General features: G+C 42.6%; 1 protein-coding gene across 3 annotated transcripts in view; it reads right to left on the bottom strand.

The window, feature by feature from the left end:
• Positions 1–271: 271 nt before the first annotated feature.
• The window catches only part of WARS2 (tryptophanyl tRNA synthetase 2, mitochondrial), an 83,754-nt gene continuing 61,385 nt past the window's right edge, over positions 272–22,640 (bottom strand). For all 3 annotated transcript variants that reach the window (XM_036273555.1, XM_036273557.1, XM_036273556.1), the window contains exons 3-6: positions 22,300–22,380; positions 19,313–19,398; positions 2,904–3,022; positions 272–1,185 (exon numbers count right to left, since the gene is read on the bottom strand). In XM_036273555.1, the coding sequence (XP_036129448.1) occupies positions 737–1,185; positions 2,904–3,022; positions 19,313–19,398; positions 22,300–22,380 (735 nt within the window). In that variant the 3' untranslated portion in view covers positions 272–736. The remainder of the gene's footprint in view (positions 1,186–2,903; positions 3,023–19,312; positions 19,399–22,299; positions 22,381–22,640) is intronic.

Here is a 22,640-nt window from a genome sequence, read left to right as displayed (position 1 = left end):
GTCCTCAGGGCACAGTGGCAGCACCTCTCCCATACATTTCACAGGGGGACGGTGAGATTAAACGGAGAGATAAAGGCACGGAAGTACTTATGAGAAACATCATCTAAGGACTGGGCTCTTGTCCAATAAATAAATCAAGTTGAAATAATACAGCCTTTTCATAAGAATATATCCTGCATCTCTGAATTTAAAAAAAAAAATGCTGGAACAATCAGTATAATCTCTTGGAAAACAAGTTAAGCAGTGTAGGTACATGAAATCAGGCACCATCTCAGTGTCAAACGCATTACAATAATCAATTTATTTTTATGAGATCTGAATACAAGTTGGTCCAAATGGCATCCCAAGGATTATAAGTCTGAGACTTCTGCATATTACTACAAAGGGGTTGGGACAGGCAAAGTGATCACCTGTGATAGTAGGCGCTTGAGAGAGGCACAGATATACCCCCATCTGCCAAATCGCTGCTCACCTCAATCACAGCTGTAGATAAATTCAGGCCAAGGACTGTCCCTCAAACACTGAGAGTTCAGAAAGCTATGCCGTCTTTGTTTTCTCCGGCCACAGCATCTTGCTGATGGGATCTAGAACACTGCTCAGGAGACCCTTCTTCCGGTGTCAGGTACGCCAAACGAAACGTCCCGAACTGTCCGTGTTTGCTCGGGAGGGAAGCTGCCTTTGCCCAAGTGCACAGGCCACAAAAGAGAAAAGCTTTTGTGTGATCAGTTGAAATGTCCTATAGAAACCCCACCAACTTCTTCACCTCCTGGCACACGGGATACGCTAATTCCTTGGCTTTTGCTGACCCAACTTGTAACACCTTCTCTAAGTGGTCCTTGTCCGTCTTCAGTTTTTCAATCTCGCTCCTAATTGGAGCAAATTTCTCAATCACGGCGTCGGCCACCAGCAGCTTGTAGCGAGCAGTGTCCACCCCCGCGCTCCGGCGGACCAGCTCCTCCACCGGGAGGCCCGTCACTGCCGAGTGAATGGCCACCAAGTTGGAGACGCCCGCGCGGCCGGCCGGGTCGTAGGTGACCTCGGAGGTGAAGTCCGTCACCGCCTTGCGGAATTTCTGCACTATCTCCTCTGGGCTGTCTGTTATTCTGACCGTGGCCAGTCTGTCTGGGTCTGATTTAGACATTTTGGCAGAAGGATCACGGAGGGATTTTACCTTCTTCATCGATGCTTAGGTAAAAACACCAACATATACACCCCCAAAGACAAAACAACAAAAAACAATGACAACATAAAAAGAAAAAAATCACCAGGAATGTCAGTGTCTAGTAGATCTTAAAAAAAAAAAAATCAAGAACACCAAATAACTTGATCATTTTTATCTGATTATATAAGTATTAAATTCTCACTGTGCAAAATGCAAGCAATTCGGACAAGCAGGAAAGGAAACATCATCTGAAATATGTAATACTGTTAACGTTTTGTTGATCACGTCTTTAATATAATCCTATATTAATAAAATGGTATCAATCACACCATTTTTGCTGTGCACACCTTAAAAAAAAAAAAAGTATTGTCTATTTCTTACCTTTCTCTCCCTCTCTCCTTCCCTCCCAGCTAATCACCCCCTACCCACACCCACTGCCCTTCCTGTCCCCAAACCAATTTTCACAATGTGTCAATCCTTCCAAATCTTTACCCACGATTAGGTAAGTATACACAAACACACACACATACACACAAACACACACACATGGGAGAAGCTTGTTTATTACTCTGATAAAATCAAGATGTTAAGCTGTGCTTCATAAACCAGTGTTAGTAATAATTGCCTATTTTATGGCTATTACAGAAGCATATAAAGCTGAAATCAGTAAAATAACAATAGGCTAAAACATTAAACTGTTACTTATTGCTAAAAGAAGGCTGATTTTAGTACATGGTGTGCCCTGGATTTATCTGTGCGAACTGTTAGAATAACAGACATTTAAACCCACCGTATGTTTCTAAATTGATACTGGGCACATGTTATACTCCTTTAAAATGCTGTGAGCTTAATAAAGATGGACAGAGCTTAGGTTCAGTGATTTCTGCCCCTGCTACAAGTTTACACAGCTACCAAAATGTTGATGGAGATTTACAGCTTCTTTCCTCAAGAAGAGTCCAGACTAGCACAGCCTGGCAAGTGGCTGAGGTCTCAGATTCGGGAGATGGTCTGTCCACGCTACCATGGTTGTGCACTTCAGACGGGAGAGTGTGAGGATGGCCGATGCCCTCTTGCTTTATCTAGATTATGGTCCGGAAAGTCTCAGACTTTTGTTTTACTGTGAATAGGGAAGGCAAGGTAAACTGGTTTTGTACTTGGAAGAACTCAATATAAGGCCCAGCTTTGCCACTAACTAGGCACAGGACTTGAACACAAACTTGGCCCTGCCAGGCCTTAGTTCCCTCATCCATAAAACAGGGAAAGCTACCTGTTCTACCAAATGACGTGTGTGTGTGTGTGTGTGTACACATATATTTGATAAATTATATAATAATATATGAAAATGATTATTTTTAGGTTTTAGTCTCTCCCATACTTTTCAAGCTTTTTTGGTTATTTTGCTCAATTATCCAATGAGGTCTACTAGTCCTACATGACATAAAAAGATGGGATTCTAGTTATAAATCCTGAGGCCTGTCCATGAGAAAGCTAAGTTTAGTTCCAAGAAAGGTTCCAACCTTTGGTCCATTATCTAATCCTCTCTTTGAAACATACCCTGATTCCTAGACGTACTGGGATGACCACTTAGTAAGTTATATAAATGTCTAATCACTATATTGTAAACCTGGAACTAATATAACATTGTATGCCACTTATAACTGAAAAGTAAAAACATATATTTTTAAATACTAAAGGATTTTTTAAAAAGCCCTGATTTATCAATCCCACGTTTGTTACTTACTTAGAATGGACTTGGGCACCGGGAAGAGCTCCCCATACTTCTTGTTAAACGCTCGTGCTAGATCCTGAACTAGCTCCATGTGCTGGACTTGATCCTCCCCAACAGGAACGTGTGTGGACCTTTAATAAAAGACAGAAAAGCTCTGAAAGGCTCCTGCTTATACGGGAATGCAAGCAGCCAGCCCCGCGCCTGTTTCACTGATGGTGTTCAGCCAACGCTCACCCACTACAGAGGGGACGTTGCGACCCACGTTTCTATCTGGGTACCAGACAAATGCCAAAGAGACATTTGGCTGCTCGACTCCCTTTCTTCCACAGCAGAATACAGCCATCAACAGCAGCAGGGTGACAGCATCTCGCCCGGAGGGAGGGATGGTATCTTAAATAGCACAGGCTCTCAGCATAATTGTATTTTAAAGCCGCTCCGTCCCCCCCCCCCCCAGTCAGCACATATTATCCTAGCCTTGCCCAGATGCTTTCTACTTCAGAGCTGTGCTCACACTTGAAAGACACTGCACCCCGCTCCTCAAATCAGACATGGCAGCAGCTCTTCAGGCAAGAGTCTTCCTCCCTACCACACAGGGAGAAACTCAAGATCTTTTTGAAGTAGATGCTCTTTTGTTTTCAAGTACATTGCAACAATCACAGGACAATTAATATGCTGCAGGGAACTTAACATAAATGAAAAAATCTATTAATACAATGTAGGCGGATCTCAAAGACAATGTTGGACGGAAAAAGCAAGTAGCAGAAGACCTGTAGAGTGCGCCGATTTTTATGTAAATCTCAGAAGTATGTACGAAACTTCTGTACACTGTTTACCAACACATATATAACTTAGAAGATATATCGGAAGCTCCTCCACAAATTCGCGATCTTAGCTGTCTCCAGAAAAGGGGGGGAAGAATGGGCCTGAGCAGAGGAACACAGGAGACCTGAATTCTATCTGTAGTATTTTATTTTACTAAGAAATGAAGATGTAAGACAAAAATTATCACAATACAGGGGCTTTATTTATAATTATTTTAATCACATATATAAAGTTTGCAATGTTGAATCATGGTGAGCTATGTTAAGCAAGGGAAGAATTAACCATTACAGAGAAGTCTTGATGGGGAAAACTTTATACTGAAGTATTACCGGAAAAGTAGAAGGGTGATTTTAAATCTTTACTGCTCGCTGGGGAGTTTACATTTGATAGTACAGTTAATAAAGTGCTGTAGTTTCTTGGTCAAGGAAGTTGAATATCCCCCCTATGAACGCAGCAGCCTTAAAGTGAACTTGAATATTTAAATAATTGTACATTTTGAGAGGAAAAATATCAGCTTTCAAAACAGCCACAGCAAAGGAAAACTGCTAGGAAGCCAGGGCGCTTTGTTACAGAGGAGAACCTAGCCCAGGGTTAATGAGTGATCCTCGGAAACTGGCCCAGATCTTTGATTTTCCTTGTGGATCACTGTCCACAGGCTACTGGTCCATTGAACGTGATTGTCTAGAGCAGGAGAAAGTGAAGGTAGTTTTGACTAGAATAACGGACCAGCTACTTTAAGACAGCAAAGTACTTGAGAACATTTTGAAAATTTTTGAAATATCCCTCATAATTTTAATAATTTTTATTTTTGCAAATTACTTTCCAGTCCCTGTTGTATGTCTATATGGATACATATTGTTACAACTGCAGTTATAATTTGCATAACACCTTTTATGTTAACATAATAGGTATTTTCCATGTTTCTATGTGGTCTTCATGAACAGAATTTTAATAGCTGCACGAGACTGTTCCTGTACTATAGTTAGAGAACCACAAGGAACTCACGTTATCTTGTGACAGATTTTTTATGCATATTCATAGAGGAGGAAATTGTGATTATAGTGAAAAAATATTATCTTTTATAATAACTGAAAGTCGCCTGGAGACAAGTCTGGTGAATGAATGTTCTATACTTTCTGGTCAGAAACAAAGTATGACTGTCAATTAACGAAACTAATATTTATTTGATACCCTTAGAAGCCTAAAACACCAATCAGAAATAATATATGTACACCCATGTTTGTAGCAGCACTATTTACAATAGCTAAGATCTGGAAACAGCCCAAGTGTCCATCAGTAGACGAATGGATAAAAAAGCTGTGGTACATATACACAATGGAGTACTATGCAGCTGTAAGAAAGAAAGATCTCTTATCCTTTGAGACTACATAGAGGGACCTTGAAAGTATCATCCTAAGTGAAACAAGCCAAACAGAGAAAGACAAGTTTCATATAATCTCACTTATTTGTGGAATATAATGAACATAACAGTCTGAGGAATGGGGTAGAGACGCGGAAGTGGGGTACAGACTGACAATCCCCTAAAGAGGGGGGTGGTGGGGGAGAGATAAACCACAGAACTTATATGCATGTATGCATGAACAGTGGACATGGACAACAAACTGAGGGCAGGGAGGGAGAGGGAGGGGGGAATCAGTGGGGGAAAAAGGAAAAACATCTGTAACAAAAATTAATTAATAAAAAAAAAAAAAAAGATAAAATAATTCTAAATATATTTCCCATAGAAGAGCTGGTACATGTTTTGAGTATCAGAATAAACAATATGTTTCAAAGAAGTGTCAACTTCTTTTGCATGAAAATCAAAGAAAATTCATTTTTAAAAAATCACTGAAGCCCTGGCCAGTTTGGCTCAGCGGTTAGAGCGTCAGCCCGCAGACCAGAGAGGCCTGGGTTCGGTTCCCTCTAAGGGCACATACCTTGGTTGCAGATTGTCCCCCGCCCTGGTTGGGGTTGTGTGGGTGGCAACCACTCGATGAGTCTCTCTCACATCAATGTTTCTTTCTCTCTCTCTCTCTCTTCTTCCCTCTCTCCCTCCCTCAAAAAGTGTCCTCAGGTAATGATAAAAAAAAAAAAAATCACTGAACATTAACTGTGTTTTCATATGGTTCCTCATACACTCATATAGCTGCCCTGTGTGTGTGTGTGCAGGTGTGTGCACATTTGTGCACAATGCAGTAGAGTACTCACTTAACATAACCGGCTTGGCGGTCAGGCTAACACCAAATCCTGACTCTGCTACTCTTGTCTTATGTAGCTTTGGGTACATCACAGAATTTCTATTATAGGCAACTTTCTTACTATAAATCGGGAGTAATGATAGTTACCTCCACAACTATTGTTACCTATGAGACAATGCCTGTGGAGTGGTTAGCACAGTGCCTGGAACTTGGCAAGCTTTCACGTAACGGTAGCTACACAGAGAGTACAATTCTCTAGTATGCAAGCACTGTATTTCAGTAAGGTGCTCAAGACACACTTCCTAAAGAACCAGAGGTACAATTGTTACCTGACTGATTCCAACTTCTCTCCATCTTGGCCAAAAATAGGGACAGTTTATGAAGGAAAAAAAAAGCCCAGGTCATCATGCATATTTAGAAAAGTAGATAATCAAGACCCAATGGAATATTTATCTGCTTGTAAATTTTCACAGAAGAGTAAAAATAACATAGAATGAACACAGATCAATGAGTTGGCTTATTTTCCTCCCTTTGTCCCCTAAATCTCGACATGTCGAGAACACAGTCTTGGCCCTCTACTTTTGTCTCATCATTAGAAAGCATCTCAGCTTCCACGTGCGCTCTGCATGTCCCTCCTCTTCTGACCCCCAGGGCTCTGCCACAAGCTCGGCTACCTCTCTGAAGGCGCAGGGCTAGCCCTCTGCCTTCCTACTAGACATGAGCATTAAATATCCCACACTTACTCCAAACGCAACACTGAAGAATCAATGTCCAGGTTTAAAACGCTATCAGCATTGCGGTCCAAAATAGCCTGTCTGAATTTTTCCCGAGACTACCCATGAAAACAGAGACAATACAAATACCCGAAAACTAGCATCGAGAGTTAAAGCTAAAGACAGAATTTGAGAAGCGTTTCGTTAATGGTGAAGATCGACAGAACTGAACTAGAAGGAGCAATTGGTTGAGCCCCTTGTAGTATGTGGTTGGAGCCAACGCCTCCCTTGCTGGAAACCCACCCTAGCTGGAGATGAGAGCTGACATCCCTGCACTGCAGCTAGACTGCTAGCGACCCTTTTCTCGGCATCAGCCTGATTCCTTCTTTCTACATCCAGTCCTGAAGACAGCACTCAGAAAACGACAGGGAATGTGAGCTCCGTGACAGCAGGGACTTGCTTGTCTGACCCCTACCGTGCCCCAGGACAGAGAGTGTTTTCTGGCTAGGGGTGGGCAGCACTCAGGGCACATTTGTTGAATGAATAAAAGAAAAAGTAGAGTGCTGCAGGCAGGCAGTAGGAGAAAACTCTATCTCGGGCCAGCAGGGCCAACCTAGTTGAGCGACACAAGCCACTGGACCAAAGTGCAGTGCCCCACTCTGCCCTCCTGTTGAATGATGAGCAGAGAGTTCAAACAGAAGTAGGTGGTCACAGGCCTTTCGTAGATTTTTTCTATTGGCAGACACTATTTTAATATATTTCCTTGTTTCAATATGGATTTAAAAAACCCACCGCATAAAAACCAATCTGGCCCTGGCCAGTTTGACTCAGCGGTTAGAGCATCAGCCTGCGGTCTGGAGAGACCCGGGTTCGGTTCCTGCTAAGGGCAAGTACCTCGGTTGCAGTTTGTCCCCGGCCCTGATTGGGTCGTGTGGGTGGCGCCACCACTCGATGTGTCACTTTCACGTCGATGTTTCTCTTTCTCTCCCTCCCACTCTATTGGAACAAAATATCAAAAACAACAACAACAAAAAAACCCCAATCTGACAAACTAGCAAGTAGAAGACCCCAAAACGGGGCCTCTGAAAAATAACGTGGGCCAAGGGAAAGGCAACCTGACCCTTGAGACCCTGAGAAAGATCAGACATTTGGAAATGAACTTTTACAAGAAACAGAAAGTTGTGTTTTTTAAAGAAAACTGCTTGGTAACTTCAATAGGATTCAAAAGGACATGGTTGTTTTAAGATGAGAGCAAGAAGCCACAAAAGGAGAAAAACGCCGGTAAGAGAAAACAGTAAAATGCAGAGAAAGTGAAATGATAAAGAAAGGCAAACACATAACAGCAGAATCAGGAGCAGTAAGAGCAGAATCCTAGGGACAGGTCGTATCAGTGACCTGGATGAAACGTGACCAGCAATGACAGGGTGGAGGTCGTATCAGTGACCTGGATGAAACGTGACCAGCAATGACAGGGTGGAGGTTGTATCAGTGACCTGGATGAAACGTGACCGGCAATGACAGGGTGGAGGTCGTATCAGTGACCTGGATGAAACGTGACCAGCAATGACAGGCTGGAGGACCATCCTCCCATCTAAGATGATGGTCCCCCCGAGGAAGGCACCTGGACCATCTGAACAGAAGCCATAACCTTAAAACTGCAGGAAGCTGTACTGGACTAAAAATCCTCTATGCCACAGCCAGAAAATAAAAACAAAATTAAGAAAAATCAGGTTAATAATACAATAATGAAACAATGTTCATAGGGTTGAAAATAAAAGGTATTAAAAACACAGCCAAGCCACCTTTTATTGTGAGCTATATTAATAATTATAATGATAATAAAGTAGCTAGTAGCTATTGAACACCCCTTACATACTGATCACTTTGCTGAGCACTTTTAATGTATTATTATTGTACTTAATCCCATTTTACAGATAAAGCAAGCTAAACAGAAAGAAATTCTCAGGCATGTAAAGGACCAGTGAAAGTTGTGAGTCAAATCTAAGGACTCAAGAACTCAGAAGCAGAGATGCCGAGGCACAAAGACAGGCTGCAAACATGAAAACATAAAGTCTAAATTTTGGTTACAATTTGAAGTAGGAAATGCAATCTAAAATCAGTACGTGTACAACCATCTTTGTCGAAAACCTCGGGTTAACAAAATCAAAAGGAAGGGAGAGTCTAGGCTGAGGATCTCAAAGTGTGATTAATAACCCATCTGACCACATGATAATCATTTTGCACCTGGAACAATTAAAAAAAGCCTCAGGAAATAATTTCTGAAAAGAGAGAAGCTGATATACAAATGGACAATGGCCAAACAATAAATGACCAAAAACCTATGACCCAAAACCTTTGGAGCAACCAGACCAGGAAGCCAAATCATAACTTCTTCGGGAACTGGTCCACAATGGTCAAGACTTGGGCAATGACTGCTAGCGCCCCAATTCTTTGTCCTCGCTTTGTCCAACTCAGGACTAACCAGAGAAAGGCAAACTGCTTCCCAAACGCATCACATAAGATGCCCTGCTTCTACTCAGCAAGCCTCCAGCTTTCCCATGGCAACAACCTCCAAAGAGAAAACATACCTGCAACCTTCCCTTCCTATAAAGTTTTTCCGCTCCCCTCCTGCTTCGAGCCTCTGACAAACCCAACCGTGGCAGCCGACTGCCTCGCTGCGGCCAGCTCTGAATAAGTGGTCCGCATGTTCTCCTTCGAGTGCTCTGTGTTTAGTTCAAAGATGATCACTGCTAGAACGGAAAACAGAGAGTACACCTTCTGAATCGCTGGAGTAGACAGAAGGAAAGAAAACACAATCTATATAGCAAAAGACAGAAAACAAAGAATCAGAAAAAAAAAATCAGAAAACATTTAAATGATGTGGGAAAATATCAGACAAAAAAGCCCAGATGCAAGTTTTCTTGGAAAATACATGTAACGTGTATTCACGTAAAGGAGAAGCTACAGTGGTTGGAGTGGGGACTCTGGCGTCAGATTCCTAGTCTCCAGGCGGGTGTTCCTGGGCAACTTAGTTAACCTCCTTCAGTCTGTTTTGTCATTTTAAAAACTGCCTAGTAATAGTTCCTTCACAAGGGCTTCTTTTAGGAGTAAAATAACACGTGCAAAGCTCGCAGTCTAGTGCCTGGCACACAGTGTGCAAACAAGAAATGTTAGCTTAAGAAACTGATTTGAAGGAAATGCACCAATATGGTAATAAAAACAGAAAGAGTGGCAGTGATTTTAAATTTTTCCTATTTAATATAGAAAGAATGTTTTAAGTATATTAGAATGTTTTAAGAATGTTTACGTATATTAGAACACTGAAATAAACCTGTGGGAGACTTGACTCTCCCAAGACTAGACCCTAATAAAATCATGTATCCTGGGTGGTTTATAATTCAAATGTAAAAGCAGGCGCTGGATCTGCTGAACACCCTGCTCTTGTATCCGCCAGAAGGCTCCTCCCGCAACCCCTGCACGCTGGCTCCTTTATTCCAGGTCTAAGCTTCACAGCACCTCCTCAGTGAAGCCTTCCTAACTGCACTCTCCGAAGTCGGTTTCCCTCCCTTATTCTTTTTCAGTGTCCTAGTTATTGGCCTTAAGTATTAATCCCAATCTAATTATTTTATCTCATCTGGTTGTTTATTTAATAGTATATTGCTTTCTCTGTTGCTATAAAGTAAGTGTTTGGAGAGTTTGTCTGTTCTGCTTTTCAATGTATTTCCAGCACCTAGTAGAGTTGCCTGGTACAGAGGAGGAGCTTAATAAACACTCATCCAAAAAAAATGAATGATCTGAAGAGAAAGCCACTATAATCTATATGAAGTCACTCTAGTTTCATACCAAGATAAAATTTATAATAAAATCAGTTTGTGATCAGTATGCAGGATAAAAGCATGAACTCAGAAGTCAGCGTTTCTGAATTGAAATCACAGCTCCACCAGCTACTAGGTGAGTCACAGCCAACTTCCTTGCCTTTTCTAAGCCTGTTTTCTCTGTAAAATGGAGATCATAATGGTGCCTACCTCATACAGTTGTTTCAAGGATTAAATGCAATAACCAAGCATAGTACTTGATAGCAAGAGCTCAAGAAACACTAGCTATTGATATAACATATATTCATGAATATCTGACATGATAAAGGATAAAACGGTAAAAGAAATTTTGATGCAATTAGAGACCCTGGTGTGAGATATACACTGTGACTTCTTTCAAACCGTGATTGCTTTCCTTTTTAATAACTGACTCACACCACAAACATAAATATCGACATACAACCCCAGAGACAGGCACAGACCTGGGCAGCCATCCTGAATGTATGGGTACAAAACATATTTGAAACTGACAGTTCACGGATCCGATTGGGTAATTCCAAAGTATAAATGTCAGGCTATAGGGATTTTGAGAATTCCTTTCATTTCAGGAAAACAGGGACAGAACAATGAATGGGAAAGGCAGCATGCAGGGACCATGACAATGGATCAGGAAGCAGTTTCTCTGCTGCTAAAGTCAGTAAATGAAATTTGGGAAAGTCCAGAAAAAGATGATTAGGGCTCTGTCCATTGCTCTCTTCCACATGGTCTGGAGCCCAGTGAGTGGTAAAATCAAAGATGGTCCTTTTGATGATTCACTCAGTGCCCATAACCCTGCACACGCTCCTCTCTGAGGTGTACACGCATCCCCCCCCCCCCCCATTTCTCTTCTTTGATTGGACTTCGCTTCTCCTGTCTTGTAATCACAGTGAGGCTGACATGCAGAGGTCACCTTGACTCTCCCAAACCAAATTAGCCAACAGGGCAGGTTAAAAAGCAATTACGGTAGCCCATAGGAAATCACGCCGGACTGCAACTAACACAGAAAAAACAATTACCATAATCAATACACTTTAAGCACATCAAAATGAATATTTCCACATGTCAAAATGGTTCCAGATTTACAAAGCAACCAAACTAAACAGAAAACACATTTAGTTTTCGTGGTGACTCCGCATGCGTCTTTGCCTGATGTCGGACTCTCGCCTCTTTTCTTACCATTCTGTGAGGTTTGGCTTAAAAAAAAAAAAAAAAGATGTAAAAAATTTTAATTTTTTTCACCTGGCCCTATTCTCCACTTGGCTTCTTCATCTGATTTTAGTTTGTTTGTTTCTAGTCTTTCCCCCTCTGCTCCTGCTGTTCCTTTCACCTCCTATAATTTATCTTGGCCCTGACTTCTCATCCATTGAGTTTACACTTTACATTAATTCAGCCTGTCTTTGATTCTGCTCACTTATGGGGCTTATTCTCCTCACATTTGCAACTTCTCTCCTCATACTCTTCCTTTCAATTCAAATAATTTAGTGCTGTTCTTTTAAAATTTATACCCTCCATAACGATATCCATATTAATGTCTTCTCCTTTTCCCCATATTCTTTTTTTTTTTTTTTTTTTTACTTACCCTGAGTGTGCTTTCTTAGACACAACATAAAACAAAAGTCTTTCATAATTTTGATTGTTATAACTTCTGTCACATAATAATGCGTCTGATCTTCTCTGGTGACTAAACCATTTTTCTTTTGCTGAGTTCCTCACTGCGCTTACGTTGACTTGGGATCCACCCCAACCCTTCGGCAGAATTAGCGTCTGGATGAATAATCGTGCCTACATATATCTGCTTGCAGAGATGTGTTCTCTTGGGGTCCCCCCCCCCCCGCCATTTCTCCGGCTGTTTGTGAGTTTTCTGTGCCATTGTCTTGAACCAGCCCAGCTGGGATAGAAGTTTGGTGGTGTTTTTCTCTTTCGTAAACAATTCATCCACCGCCACTGTTGCTTGTTGGATGCGCTGTGACGACTCTGATGTAGTAGTTCCTTATTGAAGACCTACGATGTGCAGGGCCTGGTGCTGGGGCCTGGCAGGCAGACAAGGTTTTGCTGTCTGGGGAGGGAAGGCTCCCAGGAGGAGAGAACACAGAATGTAGCTCTGCCTTCTCCTGGCCAGGCCCCTTGCAGTGTTCCCCGCCTCGGGAACGGCAAGCCATCCACTCAGGAGCACAGTCAGAAACCTGGGGTCAGCCCCGATACCTCCTTCTCACACACATCCCATCCATTATGAGGTCTTATCCATTTCACCTCCTAACATCTCGTAAGTGTGTCTACTCTCTTCATCTTCACCATCACCTTCACGGTCTAAACAGACTAGTAAAAGAGCTTTTTTTTTTCTTTCATCCTCACCCGAGAACGTTTTTACATTTATCTTCAGATAGAGCGGGAGGGAGAGAGGAAGGAAGAGAGAAATAGAGAGAAACATCGACGTGATAGAGACACATTGACTGGTTGCCACCCGCACAACCCCAACCAGGGCTGGGGACAAACTGCAACCAAGGCACGTGCCATTAGCGGGAACCGAACCCAGGACTCTCTGGTCCGAGGGCTGACACTCTAACTAATGAGCCAAACGGGCCAGGGCTAAAAGAGCCTCTTAATAGACTGCCCCAGCTGCTTTTGTCCCCCAATTAATTCTCTGCATTTGAATCCATTCTCTTTTAAAAGTGTATATTGAATTATTTCATTCTGTCCTGAAAATGCTTTTAGAAGAGCTTCCTGGATTGTCTGTTGACAGCTCAGGCCCTTCTCTCCCTTCTACCTATTGCCTGATTTCCAGGGGCTAGCCGCCTGAAAGCTACACCTCTCCGAGCGCCTTCCGGGAGGGTCTGGTTCGGTGCTGGCACTTGCCTGAGAGCTGGAAAGTAAAAGAGAAAGAAGGAATTATTGCTTTGGCAGCTGCGGGTGATTACGCAGACTGCTGAAATGAGGTTTGGCCAGCAACTTCGAGGATCTCATAAAAATTGGGGACGGTCTGGCCTCACAAAGGACGTAATTCAAGAACTGGACATCTCCAAAGCAGTTTGAGGAGCTGCTGATCTCAATTGTCTTCAATGGCAGTAGTCTGATCCTTGGAGTTACGGTGACTCAGCTCTTCCCTGGAATTACCAGATGGGACATTTCTAACCAGTCATCTCTCTACTCTTCACTTTGGTTGTGCTTCCCCCGTCCCATTATCTCAGTTTTCACTCTCAATATCTTCCTACCCTCTTCCCATATTTCCCTGTTCAAATCCTTGAGAAAGAAAAAGTGCTTAGCCAGGTAATCACTCTCATGTCTATTTGAGTAGATCAGTGGCACCTCTCTAAAACTTCATTTCTTTATCTGTAAAGTGGGGAAAAGACCACTTGGCTGTAGTACAGAACTGTTGCTGCAGCAGCTAGCATGGCGCCAGGCAAATAGCACACCACGTGTGAGTTCCTCCCTCCGTTCCCTCAAGCCCATGCACAGTGCCTTTTCCTGGATGCGCGGCGTTATAGGTGCTAACCAAGTGCTCGCTGTATATTAGTAAACACTGTGTGTGTGTGTGTGTGTGTGTGTGTGTGTGTAGAGAGAGAGAGAGAGAGAAACATCCACTTAATATACCCAGCTATTTAAAATTAGGTACTCAGAAAAATAATGCCAATGCAAAATAAAAATCATGAACACTTGCTATTTTTGAGTATTTTGCCTCTCTTCAAATATCTGCTATTGTGTTATACCCTCAAGCTTAAGATGGTCTCAGCTCTGCATTTCTGGATCCCTCACCAAGCACCGAAACAATTACATCAGTCTGTCATACATGTGCCTGAAAGGCTCCTCTTCCATCCCCTTCCCAGACCACGTACCACTCATTCTAATGCCGACTTGGACAATGGCAAACACTGACTCTGTACTTCCCTTGCATGAACATTTTATGAAGAGGCCACATATAGATTTGCTGGTAGGAGACAATTCAAGTATTTTTTTCAATGCATCTATACATGTATCTATCTATCTTTGCTTTTTAAAAATCTATCTACATTTATAATGTAAATATTCACATACATTCAGGTTATGGCCTTTTCCAAAAATCCAGCAATACTGGAACCAGAATCAAACCAAAAATACCCCAAGTGCTTAAGCTCTGTTACAGAGGACAAAAATGCCACAGGCTAAAACCCAGACCTGGGTGTGAATCCTGCCTCTGCTACTTATTACGAAGCAGGTAGGAATTTCTAAACTTGGGAGGAAGCATAATGAAACAGATGAGAAGTGTGTTAGCAGAATAAATGCTGTAGTGAGCCAGAGCTGATTTTATTGCACTTGTCTGCACACTCTGTAGTGGTCCACACGACACACTTGCCCAGGAAATGTGGCTACGTGTGGTGTGGCAATGGCTCCTATGGGGACAGTCTGACAGAAGACAGCAGGAAAACAGAGCCCAAAGGAACAGTTTATGAGCTGAGCATGTGCAGCCAGCAGCAGGAGGTCCGGCCTGAGACCAGACAGGAGGGACACGTAGAGATATTTTCCCTTAAGAAAATAAGCGTGTAGGTGTCTGCTCCATGTCTATGACCTAATACGGCATTACAGTAGGTAGTTCCCTAGGCTAAGGTAGGAGACAGTCTCCTATAGATAACTGACTATAGATAATTATCCAGTTTCATAGAAAAAATACTTTTATCTATTTATTTTAACAAATTGTATGTAAAATATCATGGGAATAAATAAAAATCAGCTACCATAATTCAGCTTTTAAAACATAGGAGAGCCCTGGCTGGTTTTGCTCAGTGGTTAGAGCGTCGGCCTGTGGTCCAGAGAGACCCAGGCTCGGTTCCTGCTAAGGGCATGTACCTCGGTTGCAGTTTGTCCCTGGCCCTTGTTGGTCATGCTGGTGGCAGCCACTCAATGTGTCCTTTTCACGTCGATGTTTCTCTCTCTCTTCCTCTCTCTCCCTCCCACTCTATCTGAACAAAAAATGAAAAAATGTCCTCAGGTGAGGATTTTAAAAAAAAAAAAAAAACACAGGAGAAAGAAAGGCACCTTATGCCATTCTTAGTACACGTGCTAACCAGCAAATAGATCAGTCAGAGTTAAAGAAGGACCGTTTCCAGCAGGGGAGTTTTTTGCTACCGGGAGTGGGCCAGGGGATAACTGAGGCTGGGAAGGAATGCTTTTCCTCAGAAACATTCACCAGTGGGGGGAGAACCTGCCAGTACTGGGCAGGCTGGAAGCTATCCGAAACCTCTTAGTGTGTACCTGCCACATCTGAAATAATTATTTTTTGTGTTAAGAAAGAACACTCACAACCTGAGGCATGGCTTGAAAAAAGGCAGAGTATAGAAAATATATTTATATGTTTATAATACATAAAAAATAGTTCTATATTTACATATAGAAATTATTATTATATATCTATTGATATGTAAATATAATATATAAAATAATGCTATATAATATAGAAATATATAATATATGACATCTATATAAAGAACTATATAACATGTAACATATTTACAATATATAGAAATATTTATATTAAAATATTTATATATAAAACATTTATATGTAAATATGTACATATTTGGGATCTTAAGGAACTATTTTTGCCAATTTAAGCCTTTTCCAATGTTGCTCTTGCAGTCTTAAAATGTTTGCATTTCAATTCATACAACATTTGTTTCATAACTCCCTGAGCTGTATGTCCCATTAACCCACTTTGTAGGGGAGAGAAACAGGAGTATTTTATCATTTCGCTAACTGTATTTTGGGCACTTGATAACAGTAAATCCATCAGCACTTTAGCATGTATGGCCTTGGGCTGTTCTGGTTGTCCCTGTGGTGACCTTGTCTCCTGCCAGAACTGCTGGCTCCTTACAGGTCAGCACTGGCCTTGGGGGACCAGAATCGCGCTCAGAGACCGCAGTGTCCTCCGACTGGCTGCGCAGCTTTGGGGAAACTGTTCGACCTCGTCAGGCCGCGCTGGTAAAGCAAGGGAACTGAAGAGGTCCTCTAGAGCTCCTTCCCACGCTGTACGCCATGGTATCACAAGGAGGACAAGCTTTTCTGTTAAACTTGACCCTTTGCACAGCCTTGACCTCGGAGGGCTTTCCACGACAGCTCTTGAACTGTGAAGGAAACCTGCCGTGCTCATGTGCTTCTGTACCCTGGTGCTAAACATCTCAGCCCGTTGTTCTGTAAGAAAGTAGCCTCTGAAAATGAATTTAGAGCCTGGCTGGTGTGGCTCAGTGGTTGAGCGTCGACCCATGTACCAAGAGGTTGCTGGTTCGATTCCCAGTCAAGGCACATGTCGAGGTTGTGGGCCAAATCCCCAGAGCGGGGCATGCAGGAGGCAGCCAATCAATGTCCTCTCTCATCGATGTTTCTATATGTCTCTCCCTCTCCTTTCTTCTTTCTCTAAAATCAATAAAGGAAAAAAAAATATTTAAAAAGGAAAAGAAAACAAAATTAGATATAAGACTGTTACCGTCAAAAACATAACTATCATTGAACTTCCATTTGACCCAGTGATCCCACTTCTAGGAATATACCCTATGAAGCCTGAAACACCAATCAGAAAGAATATATGTACCCCCATGTTTGTAGCAGCACTATTTATAATAGCTAAGATCTGGAAACAGCCCAAGTGTCCATCAGTAGATGAATGGATAAAAAAGCTGTGGTACATATATACACAATGGAGTACTACGCAGCTGTAAGAAAGAAAGATCTCTTATCCTTTGAGACTACATGGAGGGACCTGCAAAATATCATCCTAAGTGAAACAAGCCAAACAGAGAAAGACAAGTATCATATGATCTCACTTATTTGTGGGATATAATGAACATAACAGTCTGAGGAATGGGGTAGTCCCAGAGACGTGGAAGTGGGGTACAGACTGACAATCCCCAAAAGAGGGGGTGGTGGGAGAGAGATAAACCACAGAACTTATATGCATGTAAGCATGAACAATGGACATGGACAACAAAGCTGGGGACAGGGCGGGGAGGGGGACAGGGAGACAGGGCAGGGAATCAGTGGGGGAAAAAGGAAAAACATCTGTAACAAAAATGAATGAATTAATTAAAAAAAACAAAACATAACTATCATCGATCATAACCAAGTGACGGCTCCAAGTCACAGCACTGCCTGGCCCATACTTCATTTTAACCCTTGGATAACTCTGGGCAGGACAATTACCATTCCTGTTTTACAGATCAGAAATCAAGGTTCTTTACAGAACCTTTCTAAATAAATACGCTACTTGGCTAGGAAATAAATGATTGGATCTTTATTAGACTTTCACCTGCTGTTCCTGGGGTAAAGTATTCTAGACTTTCCAGGATAAGTCAAAAATCACTTATAACCAATAATAAATGCTACCAGGAGCCCAGCTCTCAAGTCAACACAACAGACGCATACTCCTTGTATCTGGGTTTTAATCAGGTTAAAGATAGCCTGCATGGGATGCTGGACATTCCTTGTCTGCAAAGCTAAGCAGCTCCACTTCTGGCTCTTTCCACCACACCTGCACAGGCTCCGGGGTCAAGCCACAGGCACACACACTGTCACCTCCATTCAGTTATCACACTTACAGGCAGACAATGCTTGTTCTCCGAGGGAAGAATCAGTTATGGGATGGAGGCTTTGGGGCAAAGGGGTGAAAAAACTAACTGAGTTTCTCTTTTTCCTCAAAAGCTTTCTCAGTAGCAAGGTGTGGCCATGTACACATGATGACCTAGAAGGCCAGATGGCAGGCGGAAGGTCATGTGGTATAGCAAGGAAGAACCGGGAAAGGGATGGGTCAGAAGCCCTGGCCAGCAGTTCAGAGTGCAGAGGTCAGCATCCTTTGGGTACATAGTTTGAGGCCTATAAATGGCAACAGTAGCTGACTAGCTGGATTACAGGTCCAGAAAGAATGAGGGCACGATTCATCATGCTGAAATCTTGCTCTCAACCTACAGATCCAATATAGTAGCCACTACCCACAGGTAGCTATTTAAATTTAAATTCACTAAAATTAAATAAGATTTGTCCTGGCTTGTGTGGCTCAGTTGCTGGGCGTTGTTCTGTGCACTGAAAGGTTGCGGGTTTGATCTCCAGGCGCCTGGGTTTCCAGCCTGATCCCCAGTAGGGGGCGAGCAGCAGGCAGCAGATTGATGGTTCGCTTTCACATCGATGTTTCTCTCTCTTTCTCCCATCCTCTCTCTTTAATTATCAATTAAAAAATCAAATTAAATAAATTTAAAATTCAGTTCCTCTGAAAAGATTCCAAGTGCTTAATAGCTCACATGTAGGTGGTGGCTACGGTCATGGAAAGCAGATTCATTTTCATAATTGCAGGCAAGTTCTATTGAACAGCATTGCTTTAGAATCTAGATTACATGAGAAATCAACATTTAAAACTCTTGAAATTTCATTTCTACTGAGAAAGTCTGTACTGCAGAGTAGTTGAGAGCACAAACTCTGTACCCAAATCCCCAGTACATGACAAGCTTTGCTAGCTACATGACTCTGGGCAAGTCACAAAGCACTCTGTGCCTTAGCTCCCTCATCTGTAACATGGGGATGGTAATAGCACAACTTTCCTAAGGTACTGTGAGCACTAAATGGGTTAGTGTATGTGAAGCACTCATAACAGTCTCCAGCACCTAAGTGCGACTTGACTGTTAGCCCTTAATACTGTTAGTTTCTCCTTGGAACATACATCCAGAATTTAGTATCTGTTCCCGGGAATAGATGCAAACTGATTCACGTGTCTGACCCTTTCTACGTCCCCTTTCCCTGTGGACCAAATATACTGGGAAGAGGCTAAAACATCCTCCTCTCAGCATGAGTATGGACAAGACCGGGTGGACCCTGCTCCTTACTTGTAGAGCAGAACGTCAGCGGCCTGGAGCACCGGGTACGTGAGCAGGCCCGCCGTTCCATCGTGCTTCTGCTTGGCCGTCTTTGCCTGTGGGGGTGCAAAGAGAGGGAAAGAAATCCGAGATGAACTGAATTGCACTGCTAAATGAAGAAACCTTTAAAGCAAGCACAGGGTAATCTGAAGCCACCTGTAATAACATTGCATCTCGTTCCTTTGAGCCACTGGAGCCTTCGGGCTGGCTTGTCTTCACACTCCAGGCTGAGGCAGCGATAAGGTGAGTCGACCCCCCCCCCCACTGTTTCACATTCATTTTATGAAAGTGAGGACATAAGAGTGTTCCAGTTTTCAAGTCAGATCACTCCCAATTGCACAGGTAAGATCAGAAAATGTCGTGAAATTAAATGTCTATAAATTAACATGAGTTGACATCAAACGCTGATGGCAACACTGGAATGTTCCCTTACAATCACATTTAAGAAAACAACAAAGAAAACCATGGCATTTAAAAGATAAAACGAAGAGAAATGTTAATCTACCAGCCCTAACTCCCGTACTGATCTGCAGGTGCTAAGACAGTGCGAGTGAAATGGTTCCGATGCCCAGGACAGGCGGACAGACCAGAATACTTCCTTACTGGGGATCCTGACGGAAACACCAAAGGTGACATCGGAAATACTGATTTCGTTATTTATTTTTTTTAATATTTTTATATGTTTTTATTGATTTCTTCAGAGAGAGAGAGAGAAACATCGATCGGCCGCCTCCTGCATACCTCCTACTAGGAATCGAGCAAACAACCGGGCATGTGCCCTGGCCAGGAATCGAACCAGGACCTCTCAGTCCATGGGGTGACGCTCAGTCCACTGAGCCACACTGGCCAGGCAACATCAGAAATATTTAGTAACTGGTGAGCAGTGGGTGCCAACTGTAAACTACTAGTGTATACCCGCCGAATATAAGCCCTAGTGATACCAGCTCCCTGCTGCAGTTCAACAGTGCGGACAGGTCATTTGGTTCTGAGTAGAGCTACTTATTTGCAGGGAATACCATGTGCAGTTCACTGGTCAGTGCTTCCACGGCCTAGGTATCTCAGTGCATGTAAAATGATAAATAGGTATTTTGGTGTGTAGACAAATCTCATTTGTTTAGTTACTATGAATCACTTCTCAGAGGTCCTGTTATTTCTGAATGAAATGAACAATTGAATTTATGGATTTGCATGATCCCAAGGACCAAGCTCAACGTGCTCACAACTTGGCCTTCCCCCACCAACATGCGGGCGCACCCCTTGAGTTGGGGCCTTAACAGCAAAAGCTTCGCTCTCATAATTCACTTACAAATGTAACTTTTCCGGTTACTTCCAGGAGTTTTGGGCTTACTAACGCTAGAGGCCATTCAAAGGAAATTTGAAAGTCTGAACACACAATTCCTCCAGCACATCTCCTACTTAAGACATCCATGATAAAGGCCGGTTCACAATGACCGCTGGGTAAAGATAAAGAAAGTTTAATTTGGAAATGAGCAAATGGGAAAAGAACTCAATTTTTAAAAATTGCTACTGCATCAGATTTATAGTCTTTTTATATTAGAATACTGAATCTTGAAATTACAAAGAAAAGGGAAAGATGTAGAAACCACTAATATTTATTGAGTGCCTATTATCAACCCCAGATGCCTTACATCTGTGTTATCTCATTAATCCTCCAAATAACCCTGACCTCAGCAGCCCTGACCCCACCTTCCCACCCCACTGTCCCACCCCTCACAGCACCAATCAAAACCGAGCTAGGTGCTCTGAGATCTTGCCACGGCACTGGGACCTTCCCTCTTTTCTTCCACACTTTCTGATTACTTGTTTAATTGCCTTTTCTTGAACAAACTACAAGCCCATGAAAGGGCTGTGTCCATCTGTCTTGGTGACTGCCGTACCTCCAGCACCTCACGCGACGGGAGACTTGCAGAAGCATCACAAGTATTCGTTAAAGGCTGGCATTTGAAATCCATGTTGTTCCCACACATAAAAAATTACCGGCTAGTGGGGACTTCTCCAGAATATCATCATGGTATTCACTATGTTGTGTAATTAGAAGGCCCTTAGACACTATTTTAAAGTAGGAACATTACCCATTGATTAGTAGTCAGTTCTCATGAAAAGGATTTCAGCATTCAATTGCATGCTAGAGTACTATGATAAACTGGGGAAGTCTTGCCTAAAACCAAAACGTGGTAGAAAGCATTACAAAAGTGTTTGGCATTCTTGTCAGATAATGATCCTGCAGCATCCAGTACCTTTCACTGAGGCACTGTCCCTCCCGAGCTCTGCCTGTTTATCTCTGCAGCGCGTGCAAAGGCTTCTGATCCAGCATGCTGGGAAGAAGCTTGAAACTGCATTTGCCTTGACGTAGTCAGGGGCTATCTACCCTTGGGTTCTCCAATTGCAAAAATAAATAGAAGTAAAGTATTATGAGTTATCCAATTTATCTTTCTTAGTTGAACTTCTAAGAAAAAGTACAGCCTTAAATTTTCTGTGGGTTTGAAGTGTTGCCTGGACTCAACTCGTTTAATGTTAAATACAATATGCCGTGCCCCCCCCACAACGAAAACACTCTTGCCTCGCTGCCAGTTCAGTCCAGTGCCAGCGGGACGGCCTCCGAGCCCAGCAGTCCAGAGATCGGGATTGTTAGGTGCCATGTGGTAGGTTCAGTCATTACCAAGACTATCCAAAAGTCACTCTGATTCAACCACACAGAGATCAAATCAAGTAAGTTGGTTATTTTTATCCAGTTTTTAAGTTGGAAGGCATCTTAGAGAACCCTTTTAATTTCCATTTATACCCTGAGGCAGAGAGTTTGAAGACAGCTCTTCTAGCCACCAGTGAGCAGCAGACCAGGAAGGCAGTGAACTTGGGATTCCCAGAGTCTACCACAGAAATAAACGGGGGAGGGGATAGCTGTAATGCTGTTTGTTCATCGGATTACTGGCATTTACCTTCCACTGGTGTAAATGTTGCAATCGGGGTAGTCTGACCATGCAGGTAAGGATCCAACTTAATTGTGTGTGTTCAACCACCTAAAAAAAATAAAGCAGAATGTTAACAAAGGTGGTCAATGTTTTCTTGCATACGGGTGAAACTAGCTGACAGGTATTACCTTAAATGGCTGAAAATACCCCAAATCAAGGTAATTGAAAAAAGGACAGGTGAAGGGGACTGATTCATAATGCATAGATTTCTGTGATGTTTTTCAAATTGATTTGAGAGAGAGAGAGAGAGAGACAGAAACATCGATGTGCGAGTTTGTAGAAACATCAATTGGCTGCCTCCCGCATGC

The sequence above is a fragment of the Molossus molossus genome, unplaced genomic scaffold (genome assembly GCF_014108415.1).
Source record: "Molossus molossus isolate mMolMol1 unplaced genomic scaffold, mMolMol1.p scaffold_m16_p_20, whole genome shotgun sequence".
Lineage (NCBI taxonomy): Eukaryota > Metazoa > Chordata > Mammalia > Chiroptera > Molossidae > Molossus > Molossus molossus.
This window is presented reverse-complemented; position numbering and strand designations above follow the sequence as displayed.